Here is a 25,223-nt window from a genome sequence, read left to right on the forward strand (position 1 = left end):
TCCGCCTACAGGCTAGCTTTGAACACTGCCGCAATCTTGATCGGCTGCTAAAACGAGCCGGCTGTTCAGTCTCTGTAGCTTCGCCGGCAAAGTAGCGGTTTCTAACGCTTGCGTCCTGGTATCGAGCAGAACCAATTATAAATCTTCCTTTTTTCTGGGATTATTTATTATGAAAAGCCCCCCCCCCCCCCCCCCCCCCGGATCAGGTGCGGAATTCTGAGTTCTGTTCGTTTCGAGAATTTTCCTTTTGCGTCTGTTTCAGTCATCACGTAGCTGTACTTGTGAGGCCGCTGTCCAATAATATTGCTTTGTTGTGCAGCGTCATGTCCGGTTTTCTCCTTTCAGCCAATCAGGGATTGATAAAAGCGGACACCTTGAAACACATCAAATGATCAAAGCTGAGAATTCCGCCCCAATTCTACGCATTCTTTTCGTAATTCGGTTGGTTGAGTGTCTTTTAGGTCGGTCACCATATAGGGCATGCGGCAGCAATTGCGCCGATATCCGTGATGTTAATAGCACCGATGGCATGGCAAGCTTGACGGTTTGCAACGCTTCCGTGCAATCAAAAATAGATATCGACACATTTCTAACACCTCCCAATGGCTGAAACATTCACAGGACACAGCCATCGATACCGTCAGTGACTTTATTGTCGACACTGCCAAACAAACAAGAAACAAAACAAAACAAACAAACAAACAAACAAACAAACAAACAAACAAACAAACAAACAAACAAACAAACAAACAAACAAACAAAAGCTGGTTCCTGGTTTTTGCCTTGCACAAGAATAGACTTGCTATTAGAGTCATCAACAGCACAGTGTGCATCGTGTTTAAATGTACCAAGCAATAAAGCAGTGCATGCCCCCTCTGACTATGTACCGGTTTCGCCACAGCTTCACTGGACATCCTGTTAAGTACAGTCAGGGTGGGGCAGTTTGTTAACTGACTAATTCGCTAGTGGTCTCTGTCCATACGTGGCACGTGCTTGAGGCGTGGGAAACAAAAAATGCAGTGGCAATATTACTGAATTTCCTGTTCGCGATACCAAACTCGGGCCGCCACGGGAGATTTAGAAGCCATCGTGGATGTAAAAGCACAAGGATCAACAAACAAGACCTTTGGTACGCTTGAAAGAAAAGCTCATTGCCCCACTTCATGTAAGATTATAACTGTCGTCTAGCCAGTGCTCCCTATAGGGGGGGAATGACGACTCGGTACGGAATATTCATCGACTTGTACTTTCGGACCGGTATGAGCCTCAATTTGGTGTGCTTTGGAGTATTTGCCATTTTGCCTTAAGCCTATAATTCAGGTATGCTAATTAAAGCCTTCACGGGAATTCCTATGACTGTACCACTATGCTTGGAACGACGGAAATGCACACGCCCACACAAATTCAACGTGTCTTTTAGGCACATAAATTCATTAGCACTTTGTCCTTGACGTCTAGTACCATAGCGCACATGGGATTTCTGTCTTCATACAGATCAGTTAGCACGCGACTATAGTGTCTGATTTTTTTCAAACCCCGCACTCTGTTTTGATTCTGTCTGAGCAAGCCCTGAGAAGGTGATACCCTTTTTAAAGACGAGGAGAAAGAAAAAAACGGAAACAAGTGCTGTTACAGTCTGCGCCCTTGCGAACACCGAGGCCACCCCCGGTCTGAGTTCCCAACGAGGAAAAAGGCATTATGGAAGCCGGCGCTCCTGAAAGCCGGGCCATTGCGTTTACTGAGGCCTCCCCCAGCTTGAAGACCCGTGGTGCCGGTGAACTTGCGTATGGAAACGGCCTCTTCCAGCTACTGACCATCGTGAGCACCGCAATCGGGAGCTACCTCTACTTATTGCACGTCGAAAGGTTCAGGCTCACGGCCGGCGTCATGGACCACTGGTGCGAGCGGCCGGTGGCCTTCGGCAATCTCAGCGTGGACGAGTGGAAATGGCTTGCCATTCCACTGGACGAGCATGGCCAGCGAAGCCACTGCCTCGTCCGCGACCCACCGGAAGGCAGCGAGGACAGCCGCTTGATTCGCTGCTCTTCGTGGGAGTTCGACTTGGCATCTTTCGGCAACAACGCGATGAGCGAGTGGAATCTAGTCTGCAACCGCAGCTGGCTTCATTCGCTTCTTCGGATCACACACGCCCTGGGAGCCATGATCGCCCTTCCGGCAGCTGGCGTGGCAGCGGACAAAGTGGGCCGCAAGACCGTCACCTTCCTCACCGTGCCCGTCGTTCTCATAGCGGGTGTCGCCAGCAGCCTGCCCAAGGACTTCCACTTCTACGTGGCTGTGGGCACCGCACTGTCCGCGGCGACGGGCTCGCTTGTACCGCCACTCTGGGCCCTCCTCTACGAGGTCTCGCCCGCGCACATGGTTGCACCCTACGCTGGGGCCACTTCAATTGCGGTGGTCGTAATGATTCCGGCAACACTGTTGATCGCCAGCCTAACGAGTGGAGAGTGCAAGAGCGTTCAGCTCGCGCTCATGGTTCCCACCGCCCTGCTGCTAGCGCTGTACTACACAGTGAGCGAGTCCCCGGCCTGGCTGACAGCTCGCGGTCGCATCGCGGAAGCAGAGCATGTAACTCTCCGCGCCGCCCGCCTTAACCGCGTTGAGCTTCCTCGCAGTCGCGAAAAAATTGTGGGAGCTGTTGGCCAACGTCAACTGCTCGAGCCACACGCCGATGGTCTTTGCGCTGCGAGGTTTAGACTTCGCACAGCTTTATCGTGCTACATGTGGGTTGTAATGGGCTTCGCAAACGAGACTTTTTACCTCAGAGAAGGCGTCCAAATGGCTGATTCCAACAATGCCTTGGGCTTCGCCTTGAGTGCAGCCTGCATCTTCGCGGGCTTCGTCTACCTGCCACGCGTGGGCGTGAAGCGAGCTGTCGCCCTTTCCGGAATCATCTGCAGCACCTGCACGGCCCTTCTCGCCGCCACGTACACGCGAGAGCGTACACTGGTGAGGGAGGTTCTGGTAACACTCATGCGAATCGCAGGATACTCAACGTTCAGCGTATTCTTCCTGATGACCGCCGGCATGTATCCCGTTACCGCGCGGAGCACAGCCTTGGGGACTGCTCTAAGCTTGGTCCGCTTCGGCGAAACTGTGGTGCAACTTCTCGCGACTCCACAGCACCTCAAGAGGCTTCTGATTGCCGTCACGGCTCTCCTAACGGCACTGTACGCAGCCGCTGCCGAGTTTCTGCCCGATGAGCTGCAGGGAGCGGCTCAACAAATGACAGCCGTGGCCAACCATGGCGGAATCCCTTCCGGCTTAGACCTGAGGCGTGCAATGCAGGCAACCCTTGAACCGCTTTCCAAGAAACCCATGGAAGCACGGCAGAAGAAGGCGTTCGTGGAGAATGTCCGTGGCCCCAGGAAAACCTCGCTGTGGTCTTCTGGTCGGCAGCGATAACGACTAAAGAGCCGAACTTCACACGATCACCTGAAAGCAACGTGATTTCCGGGAAGTGTTAGGACACGCATGCCAATGAGATAGCGAGGAAAATTTTGTGTTGGCGCTCCTTAGAATTTTGTTACATTACCTTTTCTACCGCCGCTTCTAAGACCTTCTGGTTCATCTATGTGTTGTCGGCTCTTGTAAATCTGCGTTTTCTTGACAAGACCTATAAGATTAAGTGAGTGAAGATATTTTGACGCCTTCGAAGAGTTTGCAGTGGCGGAAAGATAATTTATTACATTCCAGGTTCTGTGTTTTGCGGGCTCTGTGGTTGCAGCGGAATTGCGGAAATGTAGAAAGTCGAATCGGGCAGATGCAACATCATTGGCAGTTATTCCCAGTAACTTAGAGGTCACAAACGCTAAGCTGTATTTATGCAGATAACACGAACATGGCGTCATCACAGAGGCGAAATTAATTGGGAGAGAAGGTTTCAGTTATTTAAAGTAAAATGAAAATTCGCCTTGTTTGGTGGTCTATAGGATGCGGCCACTCCGCAGTAGACACCCTGAAACAACATTATGACAACCCTCCTTTTATTTTGCTTTTTGGAAGCTAGCTTATCTTTGGAGCATTGCTACGCGACAGTAGCTTTGCTTCTTCTATAGAGAGATAGATGGACGGACGTACGGACGGGCGGATGGATGTATGGATGGATGAATGGTCACGGAAAGTTTGTTGGTCACGGAAAGTTTGTTGGTGACGGAATGGTGCCGATGAATTAGCCGGATCGGTCCAGGTAGCCTCTGAGGGCTCTGATGTCGGCCGCCAGTTCCCGTTGCTCTTGGAGACTCGCCGGAATAGCCAGCGACTCTCCGGTACAATTGTGTGGTTGCATAGGGTTGTGAGGGCACTCCTACAGAATGTGGATCTGGGTAGGTGGAATAAGGCCGTGAGGACAGAGTAGGACAGGGGTGTCTGGCTTGCGTTGGAGTAGATCGAGTCGAGGGGGTGTGTGCAGTGCATTTGCGCCTCCCAAATGACTACTTGCTTGTAGCTGGTAAGTCCGCAATGGAGAGGAGTTACCATACGACGCACGCTTAGAAGGTCTCCTTCGGGTGGAAGCGGAGGGGGAGGTCAAGGATTTGTTTCGCGGGCGTCTACAGGGGTCCGCCGCCAATTTCGCGGGCCAACTTCTGAGTGCGTCAGTTTCCTGCAACGCCTGCGTGACCAGGGAACCAGTGAATGAGAAAAATTCACCCGCATTTCCCCGAAGGGGAGCATGGGGAAGTGCGAATGCACGGGTGATGCTATGAGGGGGAGTTATGTTGAACTGTGTTGGCATTCGCCCGTTAGTTGCATTTAACACCCCCGCGTGATCAAGTGGGGATTCACACACCCCGTTAGTCGTTCTCTGGAAATCTTGGTGAATTAAAGTGTGTGTTCGAGGAGATCACACACACGCAAGTAAAGTGAAACGACAGTATTCTTTATTCAGCACTTGTTGGTGTTGTCGTTGTAGTTGACGGTCATTATGACCGCCTTGTGGTCACTGAAATGTACGGTCAAGAGTTGTTGCAAGACCGCGCGTATCAGACAGTTCCTCGCAAAGGCCAGGTCGATGTAGCTGCCGTTGATGGTGGTGGGAGCCTCTAGCGGTAGGCACGTCATGGAGTGGTTGGCGAGCATGTATTTCATCAACCACTCGCCGCCCTTTCGCACGTCCACGTTAAAGTCCCCAACAACCACGACCGGGTCCGAGGGCTTTACGCGCCTGGCCGCACTCTCCATCGCCGCGTCCACGTATTCGACGACGTCGTCGCGCGAGATGTTTGGCGCGAGGTAGAGGGTGACGACCACGGTTCCGTTGCCCGAGTACGCGTCGGTGTAGACGGCACTGTACGGCGACTCGTCCCTGACCGGCGAGGTGGACACGGCGTGCGACACGAGGTTCGCGTAGACGTGACCGACGAGGTAGACGCCGCAGTACTCGCCCCGACTTCCGCTCCTGGCGAAGCAGCAGTCGTCGATGGCGTCGGTGGCCTGGGGGCAGGCTCGGGGCGGGGCGGCGGGCGCGGTGGCGCGCTGGAGGACTAGGCCAATCGCCCTAAGTGGGTATGTGCTAAAGAAATTAGGAACTCTTCTTGGCCAATCGCCCTAAGTGAGTATGTGGTGCGGATGGACGGACGGCGGTGGACGCGTGATTCAGGGTCGCTTAAGAAGTGCATTCGCAATTAAAATGCCATTTACGTTGTTAGGTTGGAAGGAGGCGGAGGTCACGGAGCAAGAATAAAATAGGAGGGGAAACTGAGCTTCCTGGGGCAGCCTGATAACGTCACAAGCACTTGCGAACGTGAAGTTTCCGGCGTCTAGCGGCAAACGAAGGAAGGGCGCGGTCATCGCCACGGTCGGCGCGCGTTCTGTTCGCGCTCGCCCAGTCCCGGCCGCGGCATCGCGTCGGAATTTCGCCGGGCCGTCGAAACATTCCGTGGCCGAAGCGAGAGTATGTGCGCTCTTCTGCGCTTCCATTGGCTGAAGAGCCCGCCTTTTCTGTCAAATTTAAACTACCGGTATGAGCGAATAAAAGGGGAATTTTCTTTTAATGCGTAAGCAATCTGCGCGAGCACCACGCCCAAATACAAACCTGTAAACGCAAAAAAATGTAAAACCTGTAAACGCACGGCCTTATCTCGCGTGCGATGCGCTCGAAGCGAGTTGAGTGCACCGGCCAATATATGACGCGCGCATACGCGCGCGCGCGCTGCGTCCGAGATAAACGCGCGTTCCGTCCCCGCGTCGCGCATCAGCTCGACACATAGCGATTCACGCCTTGTGGCGAATGCTGCTAACAACAGTATTGCTTTTAATACATTCAACCAGGTGTCGCTGTCAAATTGTTCGCCGTTGCAGCTGCGGAGCTCCGTAGGTCGCCGTAGTTATCATTGTGACATTATCTGGTTGCTCGATCGCGACGGCCGCAATGGGCGTTTCCTCTCCTATATATTCTTGCTCCGTGGCAGACGTGAAGGCGGAACCCGGAGCCAGGTGGTAGCGTGTTGGCTTGGAATCGGTGCAGATATTGCAGTAAGACATGTAGATAGATATGTAGTAAGTGGAATAAAACAGGCAAGTCGGTTGCTGAGAGCTGACACCCCGATTCAAATGATTCATCATCATAATTATCACCATCATTTCCTTTTTTATATAGACAACCCGGGCCCCTGACAGCTGGGTCCCGGGGCTGCAGCCCCCGTAACCCCCTCTCGTCCTTAATCCGGCCCTGGCAAGGAGCAATTTCGGAAGTTTTCTCAGCCGAGCACGCTTGACCGATAATGTGAGCGGCTTGGTCAACAGTTCTGAGGGCGGCTGCAACGGCGGCTTGAATGAATCCGGGACTGCCGCGATTGATCCGGATAGTGATATCGTCGGAATACAAAGAGTATTGAATTTCGGGGAAAGGTTTTAGAACGCGGTGGATAAGGGGCAGGCGAGGTTAAATAATGTCGGAGAGGATCGCTCCCTGATCAATTCCTCTCTTTGGGTGAGGTACTGCGTCAAGCTAGTGGTCGCCAATTTAAATGATCAGGGTACGAGATTGCAGAAAGACAAGGACGTAACTGTACAGGTTCGAGTTGCAATTTGTACTGCTAGTTCTGAGAGCATAGCATCGTGATCCACAGAGTCCAATGCCTTCATGAGGTATATAGGGAGGGTGGCTTTGAGCTGGGCTGAGCTGGGAGAGAGAAGGATAGCCTCGTATATGCGAAGCAGTGTGTTTTGAGCAGACAGCTGTGAGCGATATTATATCATAGAGCTAGTGCCCGGGTATCCTCTGGATGTTGCTCAAAGCGATGGAGGGCCATGCGCTGCATAATTGTGCCAGCGTGAGAGATATGTGTGATGAGACGGGGGTTAGTGAGATCTAGAGGCTTGCCAGTCTTGGAAATGAAGATCATGTGGCCTTTCTTCCACCATCGCACAGTGGTAGTTGTCCTCTCTGAACAAGGTTGATGGCGTGTAAGCGATGGTGTTGGTCAACATCGGACATTTTCCTAAGTAGGGTGGTAGTTACCGACTCGAGATCAGGAGATTTGTTGCCTCAGCACATACGAAGGGCGATGCGAAGCTCAGCCAAGGTGAATTCCTCATCGAGTTCGGGATTGGGAGAGCCATGGTATTCAGTATGCCGAGGCTGACACACAGAAGGGATGGGAAGTTTTTCATGGTGGCCTGTAAAGTGGTTGGGGTTTTGTGTTGACTGGTTGACTGGATATGTTGACTTCGCAAGTAATATGAAAACACTCTACCCTTCGTGTTTTGTTCACTTTAGCAACGTTCCCGCAATGCTAACCTGGATGCTTCAGTGAAACCTATGTCTTGACCGCTGTCGACATCTTTAGACTTTAGGAACCTTGCGCTGAACGAACATTGCGCTGGGCAATGAGGGTTACTTTGTTTTCAGTTGGCGCCACGTGCCTTGTCTTGAAAAAAAATCTCGAGTAGGACATGCAGTGTGATAAGCGAATTGCAAAAATCGGGGGCGGCCGTCTGCTCTTGGAACAGCCTAGCAGACGACGGCAGCAGCGGCATTTGCGTAGTGGGCATGCGGCTACTCACACCCAGTTTGCCGTATCACAGTATCACTCCGTCACGCGGCCCTGATCGCCCGAAGGGCCTACGCTGCAGTGATATTGGTAAAAAATTGGACGGGTGTACAAAAGGCCGAGTGATAGGAGCCCGTGGCAGTCACTAAAATTACAATAATACAGTCGAACACGGATATATCGAACTCCAAGGGGATCGCGAAATAGTTCGATATATGAAAAATTCGATATAAAAAATATGGGCTCTGAGACCTCACCTATGGCGGACGATCACTTACCGATCGCCACATTCAAGAATAACAACTAATTCCGCACTCATGACGCAACAGGATGCTTTAAATCTGTGAAAAAAAATCGCTGATCTTGGCCTGCTTCTTCGTCCTGGGAATGAAATTAAAGACGCTGGTCTTGATCTTCTCGAGGCTGCACAACTAGGAAATTCCAGTAGTACGCTTCGCCTTCGCACACCATGCACAACACGCACGCAAAAGAAGAACAGCGCGCACGTACCACAAGAACTTTGAAGGTAACAATTCCAAGGCTCTCTGAACGGACTCCAACAAAGCGCTCGCCATGGTCATCTCCGAGAGAAACAGTGATCTCCGAAAGGTGCGGGACAACTCGCCAAACAGCAGCAACAGCAGCAAAATGCAAAAGAAGGAGGAGCCGCCAGCGCCTTCGTTCCCTCTTCCCTTTCCCGAGACGACATCGGGGGAAGACAGATCTAGAGAGAGAGAAAGAAAAACTCTTTTTCGGCAAGCCGGGGAACGTATGCAGCCGAAAAAAAAAAAAGGGACGTGCGCAGTCGGGGCAGATGCCTACCTCGCACTGTCACATTTTCCGAGCGTTCGGACTTGTGTGCCTAGAGAGATTTAGCATACCGGGCTCCGTCCGCTAACGCTACGGCGGCCGGTAGCGGGGCCCGACTGGGCAAGCGCAAATTCGTTCCGGTAGGGGGGATTAGTTCCGCGAGCCAGTTTTCGCCAAGCCCGCGCATTCCTTACATCTTCCTCAACCTCAATCGGGGGTGCAGCGACCGCCGAAGAGCACCCTCCAGCTTACGCGGCATTCGATATACCCAATGTCGGAAAAAATACGGTTCGATATAAACGTACGAATTCCTATACTTTTACACAGAATTTTCAAGGGGATAATTTACGAGTTCGATATAGACAATCATTCGATATACCCGTGTTCGATATATCCGTGTTCGACTGTATTAGTGACCGCCGTGGGTACAGCACCAGACTGGAAGTCCGTACAGACAGGTTTTTTGCGTTTTGAGTGAGGGCACGATGGACGGAAACGGGAGTTATCGGGGCGTACGCCCCGCACTGCTAAGGGGTAACTACATGCGTTTACCGCGACGAGCGACGCGAGCAATCTCACTCAATGGGTACACAGACAAGCGAAATTTTTTTCACACAGGCCCTCGGCGGCGGCGACTGCGGCAGGCGACGGGCCGTCGCCGTCGCGGGCTTTTTCCCGGCCAGAAGCCGCCCACAAGCGAGTGGCAGCGACGATGACGGAGGCATTGTCGGCAATGCATTATTTTTTTTCGCTTGTCGCTGTCGACCACACTGTTTGCTGTACCCGTTACGTTACGTTTTTCGCGTCGCTTGTCGCCGTCGCTGCAAGTGTGTACACCTTTATTGTTTGAGCTTTCTGATCGCTCAATAACGAGCTTATTGGTTCTTATCAAATGTTGTGATCTGCAGCGTGTATGCAACGAAGCGCACTCGAGAATGAAGAAAACTGTAGCTATGTGACCCACTAGCAAATTTTCCACACTGAACTCATGCTGTTGTTTTTGGCCATAGCTTCTATCGAGGTTTAGCATTTCGCGCGGTTCCCATAAGCCGCCCAACGCTGTCAACATAGCAGTAAGCGCAGGTATTCGCTGATGGTGTAGCCGCAGAACAACGCCACCTATTGGGCGGATACCCGTGATGTTAACAGCACTGACGGCATGGCAAGCTTGACAGTTTGCAACGCTTCCGTACAATAATAAAAAAAAATTAACCATCTTCCCGTAGGGGAACCCTGAGTAGTATGCGATGCAGCCATGGGGTCGACTCAAGTTCCCATTAGTTTTCAGTTCGATTGCGGTGTTGCGGGAGGAAAATGAGGGGAGCGGAGTGCGCGCGCGCGTCATTTATACCGCGGAGCTACAGTGGCGCCCCCAGCGGAGCATGCAGCGGCTAGTGTCCCGTTTCTAACCCTAAGCTGCTTCGCATTATCGCGTGCGGAGCCGTAGGTGTTGTAATTAGTTGCGCAATCCCGGAGAGGAGAGAAGCTTCGTCGAGGAAAGGAGGAATGCCGTAGAGGAGAGGAGAGGAGGAGAGGAGAGGAGGAGAGGAGAGGAGGAATACCTCGCATACTACTCAGGGTTCGTCTACGGAAAGATGACGACGGTGGTTGAACGCGAAGCTATCTCGTGATGGATTCTTTGGTTGGCCAATCCCTAGGGGCATCCTGCCACAATAATCATCACCGGTGCCTGGCCAGGCATGCGCAGTGGTTGTGTGGTACTCAGGGTTCCCCTAGGGGAAGATGACGACGGTGGTTGAACGCGAAGCTATCTCGTGATGGATTCTTTGGTTGGCCAAACCCTAAGGGCATCCTGCCACAATCATCATCAGGGGTGCCTGGCCAGGCATGTGCAGCGGGGGTGTGGACGCCGCACAACGGCGCCCACACGACGGCGGAGGGAACAGGCTCGACCATAAGCTGCTTCGCATCTAAAATAGGCATCGACACGTTCCTAAATCCTTCCCATGGCTGAAGCACGCACAGGGCACAGCCATCCATACCGTCGCTGACTTTATTGTCGACACAAACAAACAAACAAACAAACAAACAAACAAACAAACAAACAAACAAACAAACAAACAAACAAACAAACAAACAAACAAACAAAAAACAAACAAACAAACAAACAAACAAACAAAACAACTGTTTCCTGGTTTTTCCCTTGCACAAGAATAGACTTGCTAGTAGAATCATCAACCATCAACAAATGTACCAAGCAGTAAAGTAGCGCATACCCCCCTGACTATGACCTGGATTCGCCACAGCTCCACTGGACATCCCATTAAGTACAGTCAGGATGGGGCATATTATTAATTGACGTATTCGCCATTGGTCACTGTCCATACGTGGCACGTACTTGCGGCGTGGGAAACATAAAGAGCAGTGGTAATATTACTGAAATTTACTGTTCGCGATACCAAAGCGGGGCCACCACGATAGATTAAGAAGCCATCGCGGATGTGGAAGCCCATGAGGAACAACAAATAAGACCTTTGGTTCGCTTGGAAGAACACCTAATTGGCCCGCTTCATGCAAGATTATAACTGTCGGCTGGCCAATGCTCCCTATAGGGGGTGAGTGACATCACTGTACGGAATATTCATCGACTTGTCCTTCCGGACCGGTACGATGCTCATTGTAGTGTGCTTTGGTGAGTTTGCATTTTGCCCCAAGCTTGTAATTCTGGTATACCAGAAACAGCCCCCACGGGAATTCATATTAGTGTACTTTCGAAAGCTTTATGACAGTACAACCGGGAGCGCCTGCCGCTCAGTACACGCAGAGTGGTGTAGCGACGGGATAGCGAAATGTCGTAGTTAGTACATTTGCGGATCCACCCCCTGACAAGTGTTGAATGCGCTGTTGTGTGCTGCGGTAGCTACGTTAGATATCTGGAAGCGATCCCACATAATACATGTGCCGATGAGGGGCTTTTATCAACCGCGAAACGCAGCGATGTATTGAAACGTTTGCTTTTGCTGCCCGATTGGCTGATCAAAAATGTGTTATCCTACGCGACGTAACAAATGCAGCAGGCAACCGCTCGATAAAGCTGTTTCAAGGAGTGCGCCCGCCAACTGCACAAACGGCGAGAGCACGCCAGCCTATCACCAGAGTACTCTGCATGTATTGAGAGGCACGCTTTCCCGTGTTTACTGTCATAAAGCTTTCTACTGTGCCACCATGCTTGGATGGACGGAAGTGCACACGCCCACACAAATTCAACGTGTCTTGTAGGCACATAAATTCATTGCCACTTTGTCCTTGACGCCTAGTACCACAGTGAACATGGGATTTCTGTCTTCAGGTCAATTAGCACGCGACTATACAGTCTGATTTTTTTCAAACCTCGCCCCGTGTTTTGACTCTGTCTGAGCAAGCTCTGAGAAGGTGACACCCTTTTTCCAGATGAGGAGAAAGAAGAAGCGCGGAAACAAGTGCTGTTACAGTCTGCGCCCCTGCGAACACCGAGGCCACCCCCGGTCTGAGTTCCCAACGAGGAAAAAGGCATTATGGAAGCCGGCGCTCCTGAAAGCCGGGGCATTGCGTTTACTGAGCCCTCCCCCAGCCTGAAGACCCGTGGTGCCGGTGAACTTGCGTATGGAAACGGCCTCTTCCAGCTACTGACCGTCGTGAGCACCGCAATCGGGAGCTGCCTCTACTTATTGCACGTCGAAAGGTTCAGGCTCACGGCCGGCGTCATGGACCACTGGTGCGAGCGGCCCGTGGCCTACGGCAATCTCAGCGTGGACGAGTGGAAATTGCTTGCCATTCCACTCGACGAGCATGGCGAGCGAAGCCACTGCCTCGTCCGCGACCCACCGGACGGCGGAGAGGACAGTCGCGTGATTCGCTGCTCTTCGTGGGAGTTCGATTTGGCATCGTTAGGCAACAACGCGGTGAGCGAGTGGAACCTGGTCTGCAACCGCAGCTGGCTTCATTCGCTTCTTCGGATCGCGCACGCCCTGGGAGCCATGATCGCCCTTCCGGCAGCTGGCGTGGCAGCGGACAAAGTGGGCCGCAAGACCGTCACCTTCCTCACCGTGCCCGTCGTTCTCATAGCGGGTGTCGCCAGCAGCCTGCCCAAGGACTTCCACTTCTACGTGGCTGTGGGCACCGCACTGTCCGCGGCGACGGGCGCGCTTGTACCGCCACTCTGGGCCCTCCTCTACGAGGTCTCGCCCGCGCACATGGTTGCACCTTACGCCGGGGCCACTTCAATTGCGGTGGTCGTAATGATTCCGGCAACGCTGTTGATCGCCAGCCTAACGAGTGGAGAGTGGAAGAGCGTTCAGCTCGCGCTCATGGTTCCCACCGCCCTGCTGCTAACGCTGTACTACACAGTGAGCGAGTCCCCGGTCTGGCTGACAGCTCGCGGTCGCATCGCGGAAGCAGAGCATGTAACTCTCCGCGCCGCCCGCCTTAACCGCGTTGACCTTCCTCGCAGTCGCGAAAAGATGGTGAAAGCTGTTGGCGAACGCCAACTGCACAAGCCATACGGCGATGGTTTTTGCGCTGCGAGGTTTAGACTTCGCACAGCTTTATCGTGCTACATGTGGATTGTAATTGGCATCGCAAAGGAGAATGGTCACATTAGAGAAGGCGTCCAAGTCTCTAATTCCACCATTGCCGTGAGCCTCGCCTTGAGTGCAGCCTCGATCTTCGCGGGCTCCGTCTACCTTCCACGCATAGGCGTGAAGCGAGCTGTTGTCATTTCCGGAATCATCTACAGCGCCTCTACGGCCTTGCTCGCCGCAACATACATGCGAGAGCGTACACTGGCGAGGGATGTTTTCGTAACCGTCTTGCGAATCGCAGGATACTCAACGTTCAGCGTATTCTTCCTGATGACCGCCGGCATGTATCCCGTTACCGCGCGGAGCGCAGCCTTGGGGACTGCTCTAAGCTTGATCCGCTTCGGCGAAACTGTGGTACAACTGCTCGCGACCCCGCAGCACCTGAAGAGGCTTTTCATTGCCGTCACGGCTCTCCTAACGGCCCTGTACGCAGCCGCTGCCGAGTTTCTGCCCGATGAGCTGCAGGGAGCGGCGCAACAAATGACAGCCGTGGCCAACCATGGCGGAATCCCTTCCGGCCTAGACCTGAGGCGTGCAATGCAGGCAACCCTTGAACCGCTTTCCAAGAAACCCATGGAATCACGGCAGAAGAAGGCGTTCGAGGAGAATGTCCGTGGCCCCAGGAAAACCTCGCTGTGGCCTTCTCGGCAGCGATAACGACTAAAGAGCCGAACTTCAAACGATCACCTGAAAGCAACGTGATTTCCGGGAAGTGTTAGGACACGCATGCCAGTCAGATAGCGAGGATAATTTTGTGTTGGTGCTCCTTGTAATTTTGTTACATTACCTTGTCTACCGCCGCTTCTAAGACCTTCTGGTTCATTTATGTGTAGTCGGCGCTTGTAAATCTGAGGTTGCTTGACAAGACCTATAAGATAAAGCGAGTGAAGATATTTTGACTCCTTCGAAGAGTTTGCAGTTGCGGAAATATAATTAATTATATTCCAGGTTCCGTGTATAGAGGGCTGTCTGGTTGCAGCGGAACTGCGGTATTGTAGAAAGTCGAATTGGGCAGATGCAACATCCTTGGCAGTTATTCCCAGTAACTTGGAGGTCACAAACGCTAAGCGGTATTTATGCAGAGAACATGAACATGACGTCATCACATTGGCGAAATTAATTGGGAGAGAAGGTTTCAGCTATTTAAAAAAAATGAAAATTCGCCTTGTTTGGGGGTTTATAGGACGCGGCCACTCCGCAGTAGACACCCTGAAACAACATTAAGACAACGTTCCTTTAGTTTTGCTTTTTTGAAGCTAGCTTACCTTTGCAGCATTGCTACCCGACAGTAGTTTTGCTTCTCCTATAGATAGATAGATAGATGGACGGACGGATGGACGGACGGACGTACGGACGGACGAATGGATGGATGGATGGATGAATGGTCACGGAAAGTTTGTTGGTCACGGAATGGTGGGGATGAATTAGCCGGATCGGTTCAGGTAGCCGCTGAGGGCTCTGATGTCGGCCGCCAGTTCCCGTTGCTCTTGGAGACTCGCCGGAACAGCCAGCGACTCTCCGGTACAATTGTGTGGTTGCATAGGGTTGTGAGGGCACTCCTACAGAATGTGGTTCTGGGTAGGTGGAATAAGACCGTGAGGACAGAGTAGGACAGGGGTGTCTGGCTTGCGTTGGAGTAGATCGAGTCGAGGGGGTGTGTGCAGTGCATTTGCCTTCGCCTCCCGAATAACTACTTGCTGGTCGCCGGTAAGCTCGCAATGGCGAGGAGTTGACATGGGACACACGCTTAGAAGGTCTCCTTACGTTGGAAGCGGAGGGGGAGGCCAATGATTTGTTTCGCGGGCGTCTACAAGGGTCCGCCGCCAACTTCGTGGGCCGTCTTATGAGTGCGTCAGTTTCCTGCAACGCCTGCGTGACCATAGAATCAGTGAACGTGGGGAAGGCGGAACCCGGAGCCAGGTGGTAGCGTGTTGGCTTGGAATCGGTGCAGATATTGCAGTAAGACATGTAGATAGATATGTAGTAAGTGGAATAAAACAGGCAAGTCGGTTGCTGAGAGCTGACACCCAGATTCAAATTATTCATCATCATAATTATCACCATCATTTCCTTTTTTAGTTTACTAAATTAGAAAACATTCAGAGGAAAGCTATTCGCTTCGTGTATGCTAGCTACAGTTGGCGTATTTCACCTAGTGTACTTTTGGAAAAAGCACAGTTAACCAAATTAGAGCAAAGAAGATACTATGAAAGACAGAAATACATGTACCTGCTGTACCATGACAAACTAGGGATTAGTAGGGATGGTTATATTGAACCCGTGATTAGGCGTTCCACTCGTTCACTGCACTCAAAGAAATTGAAGGAATTTTCATGCAAAACCGACAACTTTAAAAATTCGTTCTTCCCTCGTAGTGTACGCGAGTGGAATCGGCTTAAAGCTGACGTTGTAGAATGTAGGACGGTCGAATCATTCATGAATGCTTTGAAAAAATAACATGTCTACATTTCCCCTCTCCATCCAGATATACAACGGACGTTGTATATCTTGTATTCTTTGCCTCCAGTTGTAACTTGATGACCAATGTGTGCAGTTGTGCTTTGTGGCCCCCTTGTATGTTTTCCTGGTTTCCCCCCACAGACAGTTTTTTTGCTCACTTTGTCGCGTTCTGTTGGGATGAAATTGCTACTGAAAAGATGCCTCGTATCTTATCGATACTAATAGGTTGTTACGTCGGTGCAAATCTTTTTGCGCATGCGTGCATCAGGTTGTATTAACGCTTTTCTTTTTTTTGGGTGCCTTCTTTTTGTCTTTTATATTGTGCCTACAATAATGCCACTACACATATACCTTTCCCAGGCATATTTCCACATTCTTGCTCCCTTTACTTCTTCATGTCGCGTCTTTTTGCGTCTTTTTTTTCTTACCGCCCCCTCCTGCCAAGGGCCTTGTACCAGAGGTCGGCAGTACCATGTAAATAAATAAATAAATAAATAAATAAATATAGACAACCCGGGCCCCTGACAGCTGGGTCCCGGGGCTGCAGCCCCCGTAACCCCTTCTCGTCCTAAATCCGGCCCTGGCAAGGAGCAATTTCGGAAGTTTTCTCAGCCGAGCACGCTTGACCGATAATGTGAGCGGCTTGGTCAACAGTTCTGAGGGCGGCTGTAACGGCGGCTTGAATGAATCCGGGACTGCCGCGATTGATCCGGATAGTGATATCGTCGGCATACAAAGAGTATTGAATTTCGGTGAAAGGTTCTAGAACGCGGTGGATAAGGGGCAGGCGAGGTTAAATAATGTCGGAGAGAGGATCGCTCCCTGATCAATTCCTCTCTTTGGGTGAGGTACTGCGTCAAGGTAGTGGTCGCCAATTTAAATGATCAGGGTACGAGATTGCAGAAAGACTAGGACGTAACTGTACAGGTTCGAGTTGCAATTTGTACTGCTAGTTCCGAGAGCATAGCATCGTGATCCACAGAGTCCAATGCCTTCATGAGGTATATAGGGAGGATGGTTTCAGCTGGGCTGAGCTGGAAGAGAGAAGGATAGCTTCGTATATGCGAAGCAGTGTGTTTTGAGCAGACAGCTGTGAGCGATATTATATCATATAGCTAGTGCCCGGGTATCCTCTGGATGTTGCTCAAAGCGATGGAGGGCCATGCGCTGCATAATTGTGCCAGCGTGAGAGATATGTGTGATAGGACGGGGGTTCGTGATATCTAGAGGCTTGCCAGTCTTGGCAATGAAGATCATGTGGCCTTTCTTTCACAATCGCACAGTGGTAGTTTCCTCTCTGAACAAGGTTGATGGCGTGTAAGCGGTGGTGTTGGTCAACATCGGACATTTTCCTAAGTAGGGTGGTAGTTACCGACTCGAGATCAGGAGATTTGTTGCCTCTGCACATACGAAGGGCGATGCGAAGCTCAGCCAAGGTGAATTCCTCATCGAGTTCGGGGTTTAGAGAACCATGGTATTTAGTATGCCGAGGCTGACACACAGAAGGGATGGGAAGTTTTTCATGGTGGCATATAAAGTGGTTGGGGTTTTGTGTTGACTGGTTGACTGGATATGTTGACTTCGCAAGTAATATGAAAACACTCTACCCTTCGTGTTTTGTTCACTTTAGCAACGTTCCCGCAATACTAACCTGGATGCTTCAGTGAAACCTCTGTCTTGACCGCTGTCGACATCTTTAGACTTTAGGAACCTTGCGCTGAACGAACATTGCGCTGGGCAATGCGGATTACTTTGTTTTCAGTTGGCGCCACGTGCCTGGTCTTGAAAAAAAATCTCGAGTAGGACATGCAGTGTGATAAGCAAATAGCAAAAATCGGGGGCGGCCGTCTGCTCTTGGAACAGCCTAGCAGACGGCGGCAGCAGCGGCCTTTGCTTAGTGCGCATGCGGCTACTCACGCCCAGTTTGCCGTATCACGGTATCATTCCGTCACGCGGCCCTGATCGCCCGAACGGCCTACGCTCCAGTGATATTGGTAAAAAATTGGACGGGTGTACAATAGGCCGAGTGATAGGAGCGCGTGGCAGTCACTAAAATTACAATAATATTAGTGACCGCCGTGGGTACAGCACTAGACTGGAAGTCCGTACAGACAGGTTTTTTGCGTTTTGAGTGAGGGCACGATGGACGGAAACGGGAGTTTTCGGGGCGTACGCCCCGCACTGCTAAGGGGTAACTACATGCGTTTACCGCGACGAGCGACGCGAGCAATCTCACTAAATGGGTACACAGACAAGCGAAATTTTTTTCACACAGGCCCCCGGCGGCGGCGACTGCGGCACGCGACGGGCCCTCGCCGTTGCGGGCTTTTTCCCGGCCAGAAGCCGCCCACAAGCGAGTGGCAGCGACGACGACGGAGGCATTGTCGGCAATGCATTATTTTTTTCGCTTGTCGCTGTCGACCACACTGTTTGCTGTACCCGTTACGTTACGTTTTTCGCGTCGCTTGTCGCCGTCGCTGCAAGTGTCTACACCTTCATTGTTTGAGCTTTCTGATCGCTCAATAACGAGCTTATTGGTTCTTATCAAATGTTGTGATCTGCAGCGTGTATGCAACGAAGCGCACTCGAGAATGAAGAAAACTGTAGCTATGTGACCCACTAGCAAATTTTCCACACTGAACTCATGCTGTTGTTTTTGGCCATAGCTTCTATCGAGGTTTAGCATTTCGCGCGGTTCCCATAAGCCGCCCAACGCTGTCAACATAGCAGTAAGCGCAGGTATTCGCTGATGGTGTAGCCGCAGAACAACGCCACATATTGCGCGGATACCCGTGATGTTAACAGCACTGACGGCATGGCAAGCTTGACAGTTTGCAACGCTTCCGTACAATAAAAAAAAATTAACCATCTTCCCGTAGGGGAACCCTGAGTAGTATGCGATGCAGCCATGGGGTCGACTCAGGTTTCCATTAGTTTTCAGTTCGATTGCGGCGTTGCGGCAGGAAAATGAGGGGAGCGGAGTGCGCGCGCGCGTCATTTATACCGCGGAGCTACAGTGGCGCCCCCAGCGGAGTATGCAGCGGCTAGCGTCCCGTCTCTAACCCTAAGCTGCTTCGCATTATCACGTGCGGAGCCGCAGGTGTTGTAATTAGTTGCGTAATCCCAGAGAGGAGAGGAGCTTCGGAGAGGAAAGGAGGAATGCCAAAGAGGAGAGGAGCTTCGGAGGGAGAGGAGGAATGCCTCGCATACTACTCAGGGTTCGTCTACGGAAAGATAACGACGGTGGTTAAACGCGAAGCTATCTCGCAATGGATTCTTTGGTTGGCCAATCCCTAGGGGCATCCCGCCACAATAATCATCACCGGTGCCTGGCCAGGCATGCGCAGTGGGGGTGTGGTACTCAGGGTTCCCCTACGGGAAGATGACGACGGTGGTTGAACGCGAAGCTATCTCGTGATGGATTCTTTGGTTGGCCAAACCCTAAGGGCATCCTGCCACAGTCATCATCAGGGGTGCCTGGCCAGGCATGCGCAGCGGGGATGTGGACGCCGCACAACGGCGCCCACACGACGGCGGAGGGAACAGGCTCGACCATAAACTGCTTCGCATCTAAAATAGGCATCGACAGGTTCCTAAATCTTCCCATGGCTGAAGCACGCACAGGGCACAGCCATCCATACCGTCGCTGACTTTATTGTCGAAACAAACAAACAAACAAACAAACAAACAAACAAACAAACAAACAAACAAACAAACAAACAAACAAACAAACAAACAAACAAACAAATAAAACAACTGTTTCCTGGTTTTTCCCTTGCACAAGAATAGACTTGCTAGTAGAATCATCAACCATCAACAAATGTACCAAGCAGTAAATTAGCGCATACCCCCCTGACTATGACCTGGATTTGCCACAGCTCCACTGGACATCCCATTAAGTACAGTCACGATGGGGCATATTATTAATTGACTTATTCGCCATTGGTCACTGTCCATACGTAGCACGTACTTGCGGCGTGGGAAACATAAAGAGCAGTGGTAATATTACTGAAATTTACTGTTCGCGATACCAAAGCGGGGCCACCACGATGGATTAAGAAGCCATTGCGGATGTGGAAGCCCATGAGGAGCAACAAATAAGACCTTTGGTTCGCTTGGAAGAACACCTAATTGGCCCGCTTCATGCAAGATTATAACTGTCGGCTGGTCAATGCTCCCTATAGGGGGTGAGTGACATCAATGTAGATCGACTTGTCCTTCCGGACCGGTACGATGCTCAATGTAGTGTCCTTTGGTGAGTTTGCATTTTGCCCCAAGCTTGTAATTCTGGTATACCAGAAACAGCCCCCACGGAAATTCATATTAGTGTACTTTCGAAAGCTTTATGACAGTACAACCGGGAGCGCCTGCCGCTCAGTACATGCAGAGTGGTGTAGCGATGGGATAGCGAAATGTCGTAGTTCGTACATTTGCGGATCCACCCCCTGACAAGTGTTGAATGCGCTGTTGTGTGCTGCGGTAGCTACGTTAGATATCTGGAAGCGAATCCACATAATACATGTGCCGATGAGGGGCTTTTTATCAACCGCGAAACGCAACGATGTATTGAAACGTTTGCTTTTGCTGCCCGATTGGCTGATCAAAAATGTGTTATCCTACGCGACGTAACAAATGCAGCAGGCAACCGCTCGAGAAAGCTGTTTCAAGGAGTGCGCCCGCCAACTGCACAAACTGCGAGAGCACGCCAGCCTATCACCAGAGTACTCTGCATGTATTGAGAGGCACGCGTTCCCGTGTTTACTGTCATAAAGCTTTCTACTGTGCCACTATGCTTGGATGGACGGAAGTGCACACGCCCACACAAATTGAACGTGTCTTGTAGGCAGATAAATTTATTGCCACTTTGTCCTTGACGCCTAGTACCACAGCGAACATGGGATTTCTGTCTTCAGGTCAATTAGCACGCGACTATAGTCTTGTTTTTTTTCAAACCTCGCCCCGTGTTTTGACTCTGTCTGAGCAAGCTCTGAGAAGGTGACACCCTTTTTCCAGATGAGGAGAAAGAAGAAGCGCGGAAACAAGTGCTGTTACAGTCTGCGCCCCTGCGAACACCGAGGCCACCCCCGGTCTGAGTTCCCAACGAGGAAAAAGGCATTATGGAAGCCGGCGCTCCTGAAAGCCGGGGCATTGCGTTTACTGAGGCCTCCCCCAGCCTGAAGACCCGTGGTGCCGGTGAACTTGCGTATGGAAACGGCCTCTTCCAGCTACTGACCGTCGTCAGCACCGCAATCGGGAGCTGCCTCTACTTATTGCACGTCGAAAGGTTCAGGCTCACGGCCGGCGTCATGGACCACTGGTGCGAGCGGCCCGTTGCCTACGGCAATCTCAGCGTGGACGAGTGGAAATGGCTTGCCATTCCACTGGACGAGCATGGCCAGCGAAGCCACTGCCTTGTCCGCGACCCACCGGACGGCGGAGAGGACAGTCGCGTGATTCGCTGCTCTTCGTGGGAGTTCGATTTGGCATCGTTAGGCAACAACGCAGTGAGCGAGTGGAACCTGGTCTGCAACCGCAGCTGGCTTCATTCCCTTCTCCGGATCGCGCACGCTCTGGGAGCCATGATCGCCCTTCCGGTAGCTGGCGTGGCAGCGGACAAAGTGGGCCGCAAGACCGTCACCTTCCTCACCGTGCCCGTCGTTCTCATAGCGGGTGTCGCCAGCAGCCTGCCCAAGGACTTCCACTTCTACGTGGCTGTGGGCACCGCACTGTCCGCGGCGACGGGCGCGCTTGTACCGCCACTCTGGGCCCTCCTCTACGAGGTCTCGCCCGCGCACATGGTTGCACCCTACGCCGGGGCCACTTCAATTGCGGTGGTCGTAATGATTCCGGCAACGCTGTTGATCGCCAGCCTAACGAGTGGAGAGTGGAAGAGCGTTCAGCTCGCGCTCATGGTTCCCACCGCCCTGCTGCTGGCGCTGTACTACACAGTGAGCGAGTCCCCGGTCTGGCTGACAGCTCGCGGTCGCATCGCGGAAGCAGAGCATGTAACTCTCCGCGCCGCCCGCCTTAACCGCGTTGACCTTCCTCGCAGTCGCGAAAAGATGGTGAAAGCTGTTGGCGAACGCCAACTGCACAAGCCATACGGCGATGGTTTTTGCGCTGCGAGGTTTAGACTTCGCACAGCTTTATCTTGCTACATGTGGATTGTAATTGGCATCGCAAAGGAGAATGGTCACATTAGAGAAGGCGTCCAAGTCTCTAATTCCACCATTGCCGTGAGCCTCGCCTTGAGTGCAGCCTCGATCTTCGCGGGCTCCGTCTACCTTCCACGCATAGGCGTGAAGCGAGCTGTTGTCATTTCCGGAATCATCTACAGCGCGTCTACGGCCTTGCTCGCCGCAACGTACATGCGAGAGCGTACACTGGCGAGGGATGTTTTCGTAACAGTCTTGCGAATCGCAGGATACTCAACGTTCAGCGTATTCTTCCTGATGACCGCCGGCATGTATCCCGTTACCGCGCGGAGCGCAGCCTTGGGGACTGCTCTAAGCTTGATCCGCTTCGGCGAAACTGTGGTACAACTGCTCGCGACCCCGCAGCACCTCAAGAGGCTTTTCATTGCCGTCACGGCTCTCCTAACGGCCCTGTACGCAGCCGCTGCCGAGTTTCTGCCCGATGAGCTGCAGGGAGCGGCGCAACAAATGACAGCCGTGGCCAACCATGGCGGAATCCCTTCCGGCCTAGACCTGAGGCGTGCAATGCAGGCAACCCTTGAACCACTTTCCAAGAAACCCATGGAAGCACGGCAGAAGAAGGCGTTCGAGGAGAATGTGCGTGGCTACAAGAAAACCTCGCTGTGGCCTCCTGGTCGGCAGTGATAACGACTAAAGAGTCGAACTTCACGGCATCACCTGAAAGCAACGTGATTACCGGGAAGTGTTAGGACATCAATGCCAATGAGATAGCGAGGATAATTTTGTGTTGGCGCTACTTAGAATTATTTGTTATATTACCTTTTCTACCGCTGCTTCTAAGACTTCTTGTTCATCTATACGCTGTCGGCCCTTGTAAATCTGCGGTTGCTTAATAAGACCTATAAGATAAAGTGGGTGAAGATATTTTCACACCTTCGAAGAGTTTGCAATGGTGGAAATATAATTTATTACTTTCCAGGTTCCGTGTATGTCGGGCTCTCTGGCTGCATTGGAATTGCGGAAGTGTAGTAAGTCGAATCGGGCAGATGCAACATCATTGGCAGTTATTCCCAGTAAGTTGGAGGTCACAAACGCTAAGCGGTATTTATGCAGAGAACATGATCTTGACGTCATCGCAGACGCGAAATGAATTGGCAGAGAAGATTTCAGCTATTTAGTAGACACCCTGAAGTAACCGTATGACAACCCTTCTTTAGTGTTGCTTTTTCAAAGCTAGCTTTTCTTGTCAGCATTGCCATCCGACTGTATTTTTGCATCTTCTATAGATAGATAGATAGATAGATAGATAGATAGATAGATAGATAGATAGATAGATAGATAGATAGATAGATAGATAGATAGATAGATAGATAGATAGATAGATAGATAGATAGATAGATAGATAGATAGATAGATAGATAGATGGATAAATGGATAGATGTATGGGTGTATGGATGGATGTATAGATAGATAGATAGATAGATATAGGTAGATAGATAGATAGATAGATAGATAGATAGATAGATAGATAGATAGATAGATAGATAGATAGATAGATAGATAGATAGATAGATAGATAGATAGATAGATAGATAGATGGATGGATGGACTTACGGACGGACTTACGGACGGACGTATGGATGGATGGATGGATGGATGGATGAATGGTCACAGAAATTTTGTTGGTCACGGAATGGTGGGGATGAATTAGCCGGATCGGTCTAGGCAGCCGCTAGCAGCCGCTAGTAATCCAGCCAAAGCTAGTAATTCACAGGCATGATTCCGCGCTCTTTCTCATTTTTCATTTTTTCCCCCATAAATTTCTTAACAGCGATTGCAAACATACATCGAAGCCACGTATGGCTGGTGCGCAGCGTGCGATACAAAAATAATTATCGGTAGCTAGGAAGTCATTATTCGTTGGTGGGCATGCAGTTGGTGTGTTCGTTTGTTTCCCCCTCTTCTATCCCCTCTTTTGCGTACTCCAGTAGCACGGATTGTAGCGAAAAATAAAAAGAAAACATGAGCTGCAGTGGCGCAGAGTGGAAGACGCGCGCATCAGCATGGTGGACCCGCAGCGCCGGCTCCTCGCAGCGGCCGCAGGCAGGGACTAGTCCCCTTGCGAAGGCTGTGCAAACGCGCACGACGCCGCTATAGCCCGGCCGTGGCAGTTCACTGTAATTGATGGTTTTTACGTAACAGTTTAGCGGCCGATTTCTTCTCTTGACACCGTCGAAGACAGCCATGACCATGCCCACCCTGTATGCGCATGCGTGCGCATTTCACAGGAAAAAGAAAAAGAAAAAAAAAGGCCCCGGCGTCCGTCGTCTGCGCCGTTACCACCCGACTAGGACGTGAATCAACAGACATGAATAATACCAGTGACATTCTGTGGTGATACTCTATATATACTTGCCCCAGAGAGCTCCGCATCACCACTGGAGAATGTAGCCGCGGTTGCCTGCGAACACAGAGATCAACACGTGCGTTCGCACCTTGCCCACGGCATAGTCGGTCAGAACAAAAGCCTAATAATGCTTCCGAAGAAATTGTAAATGCTCGCGCGCATGCCGGTTGAGATACGGCAGTAGCGTAGCAGTGCGCGCTAACGTTGGTGCGCGCGTTGTTACCTGACGTTCAGGAACGGTGGACGAGCACTACTGCGCATGCGCCAACTAGACATCAAAAAACAAAAAAAAGCGACTTTTTTTTTTGCCAGATGTGACGTCATGGTTTAAGAAAAATGGCAGCTGTTGCGCGGTGACATCCTCCATGCGCGGTCATCTCGCTGCGCTCATCTCGTCGTGATTTTTGCCTGCCATTGCAGCGGTGCATAGGTGTTTGGCTTACGATTGTGATGAATGCGCCCTCGAAGAACTTCTGGAGAGCACTTACGGTGGTGTGCAGCGTGTGATCGGGACGCTGAGTGTGCGCGACTGCCTAATTTTCGCGTAGTACGTTGCGACGGTGACCACGGGCGCTCTGCATCAGTTCTGCCGCCTCGATTTACGACAGTGATGAATGCGTTCCCGTCGAACTTCTGCACTGTGTTTTATTAGAGAGCCGTGTTGAGGCTGCTGGGCGTTTCGCCGCCTACGTGCCGTGGCAAGAGGCAGCAACGCCGGTCAGACGAGGGCACTGGGATGGCGCATGACCACTCCCATCGTAACCAAGCTAGCCACTGCAAACTTAGACCACAGGGCTGT

General features: G+C 51.5%; 1 protein-coding gene across 1 annotated transcript; it reads left to right on the forward strand.

Moving 5' to 3' along the window:
* The first annotated feature begins 1,698 nt into the window (after nucleotides 1–1,698).
* On the forward strand, nucleotides 1,699–3,423 carry LOC144175373 (solute carrier family 22 member 6-like). The gene has a single exon (XM_077704456.1). It carries the CDS (start codon nucleotides 1,699–1,701, stop codon nucleotides 3,421–3,423), a length of 1,725 nt encoding a protein of 574 aa, XP_077560582.1.
* Nucleotides 3,424–25,223: the final 21,800 nt, after the last annotated feature.

The sequence above is a fragment of the Haemaphysalis longicornis genome, unplaced genomic scaffold (assembly GCF_048455015.1).
Source record: "Haemaphysalis longicornis isolate Haplotype H1 unplaced genomic scaffold, Haemaphysalis longicornis Haplotype H1 scaffold_3, whole genome shotgun sequence".
NCBI classification, from domain to species: Eukaryota; Metazoa; Arthropoda; class Arachnida; order Ixodida; family Ixodidae; genus Haemaphysalis; species Haemaphysalis longicornis.

What these genes read in the sequence shown, in the direction of transcription:
- LOC144175373 (XM_077704456.1), top strand. Translation starts at nt 1,699, where the DNA reads ATGGAAGCCGGCGCTCCTGAAAGCCGGGCCATTGCGTTTACTGAGGCC.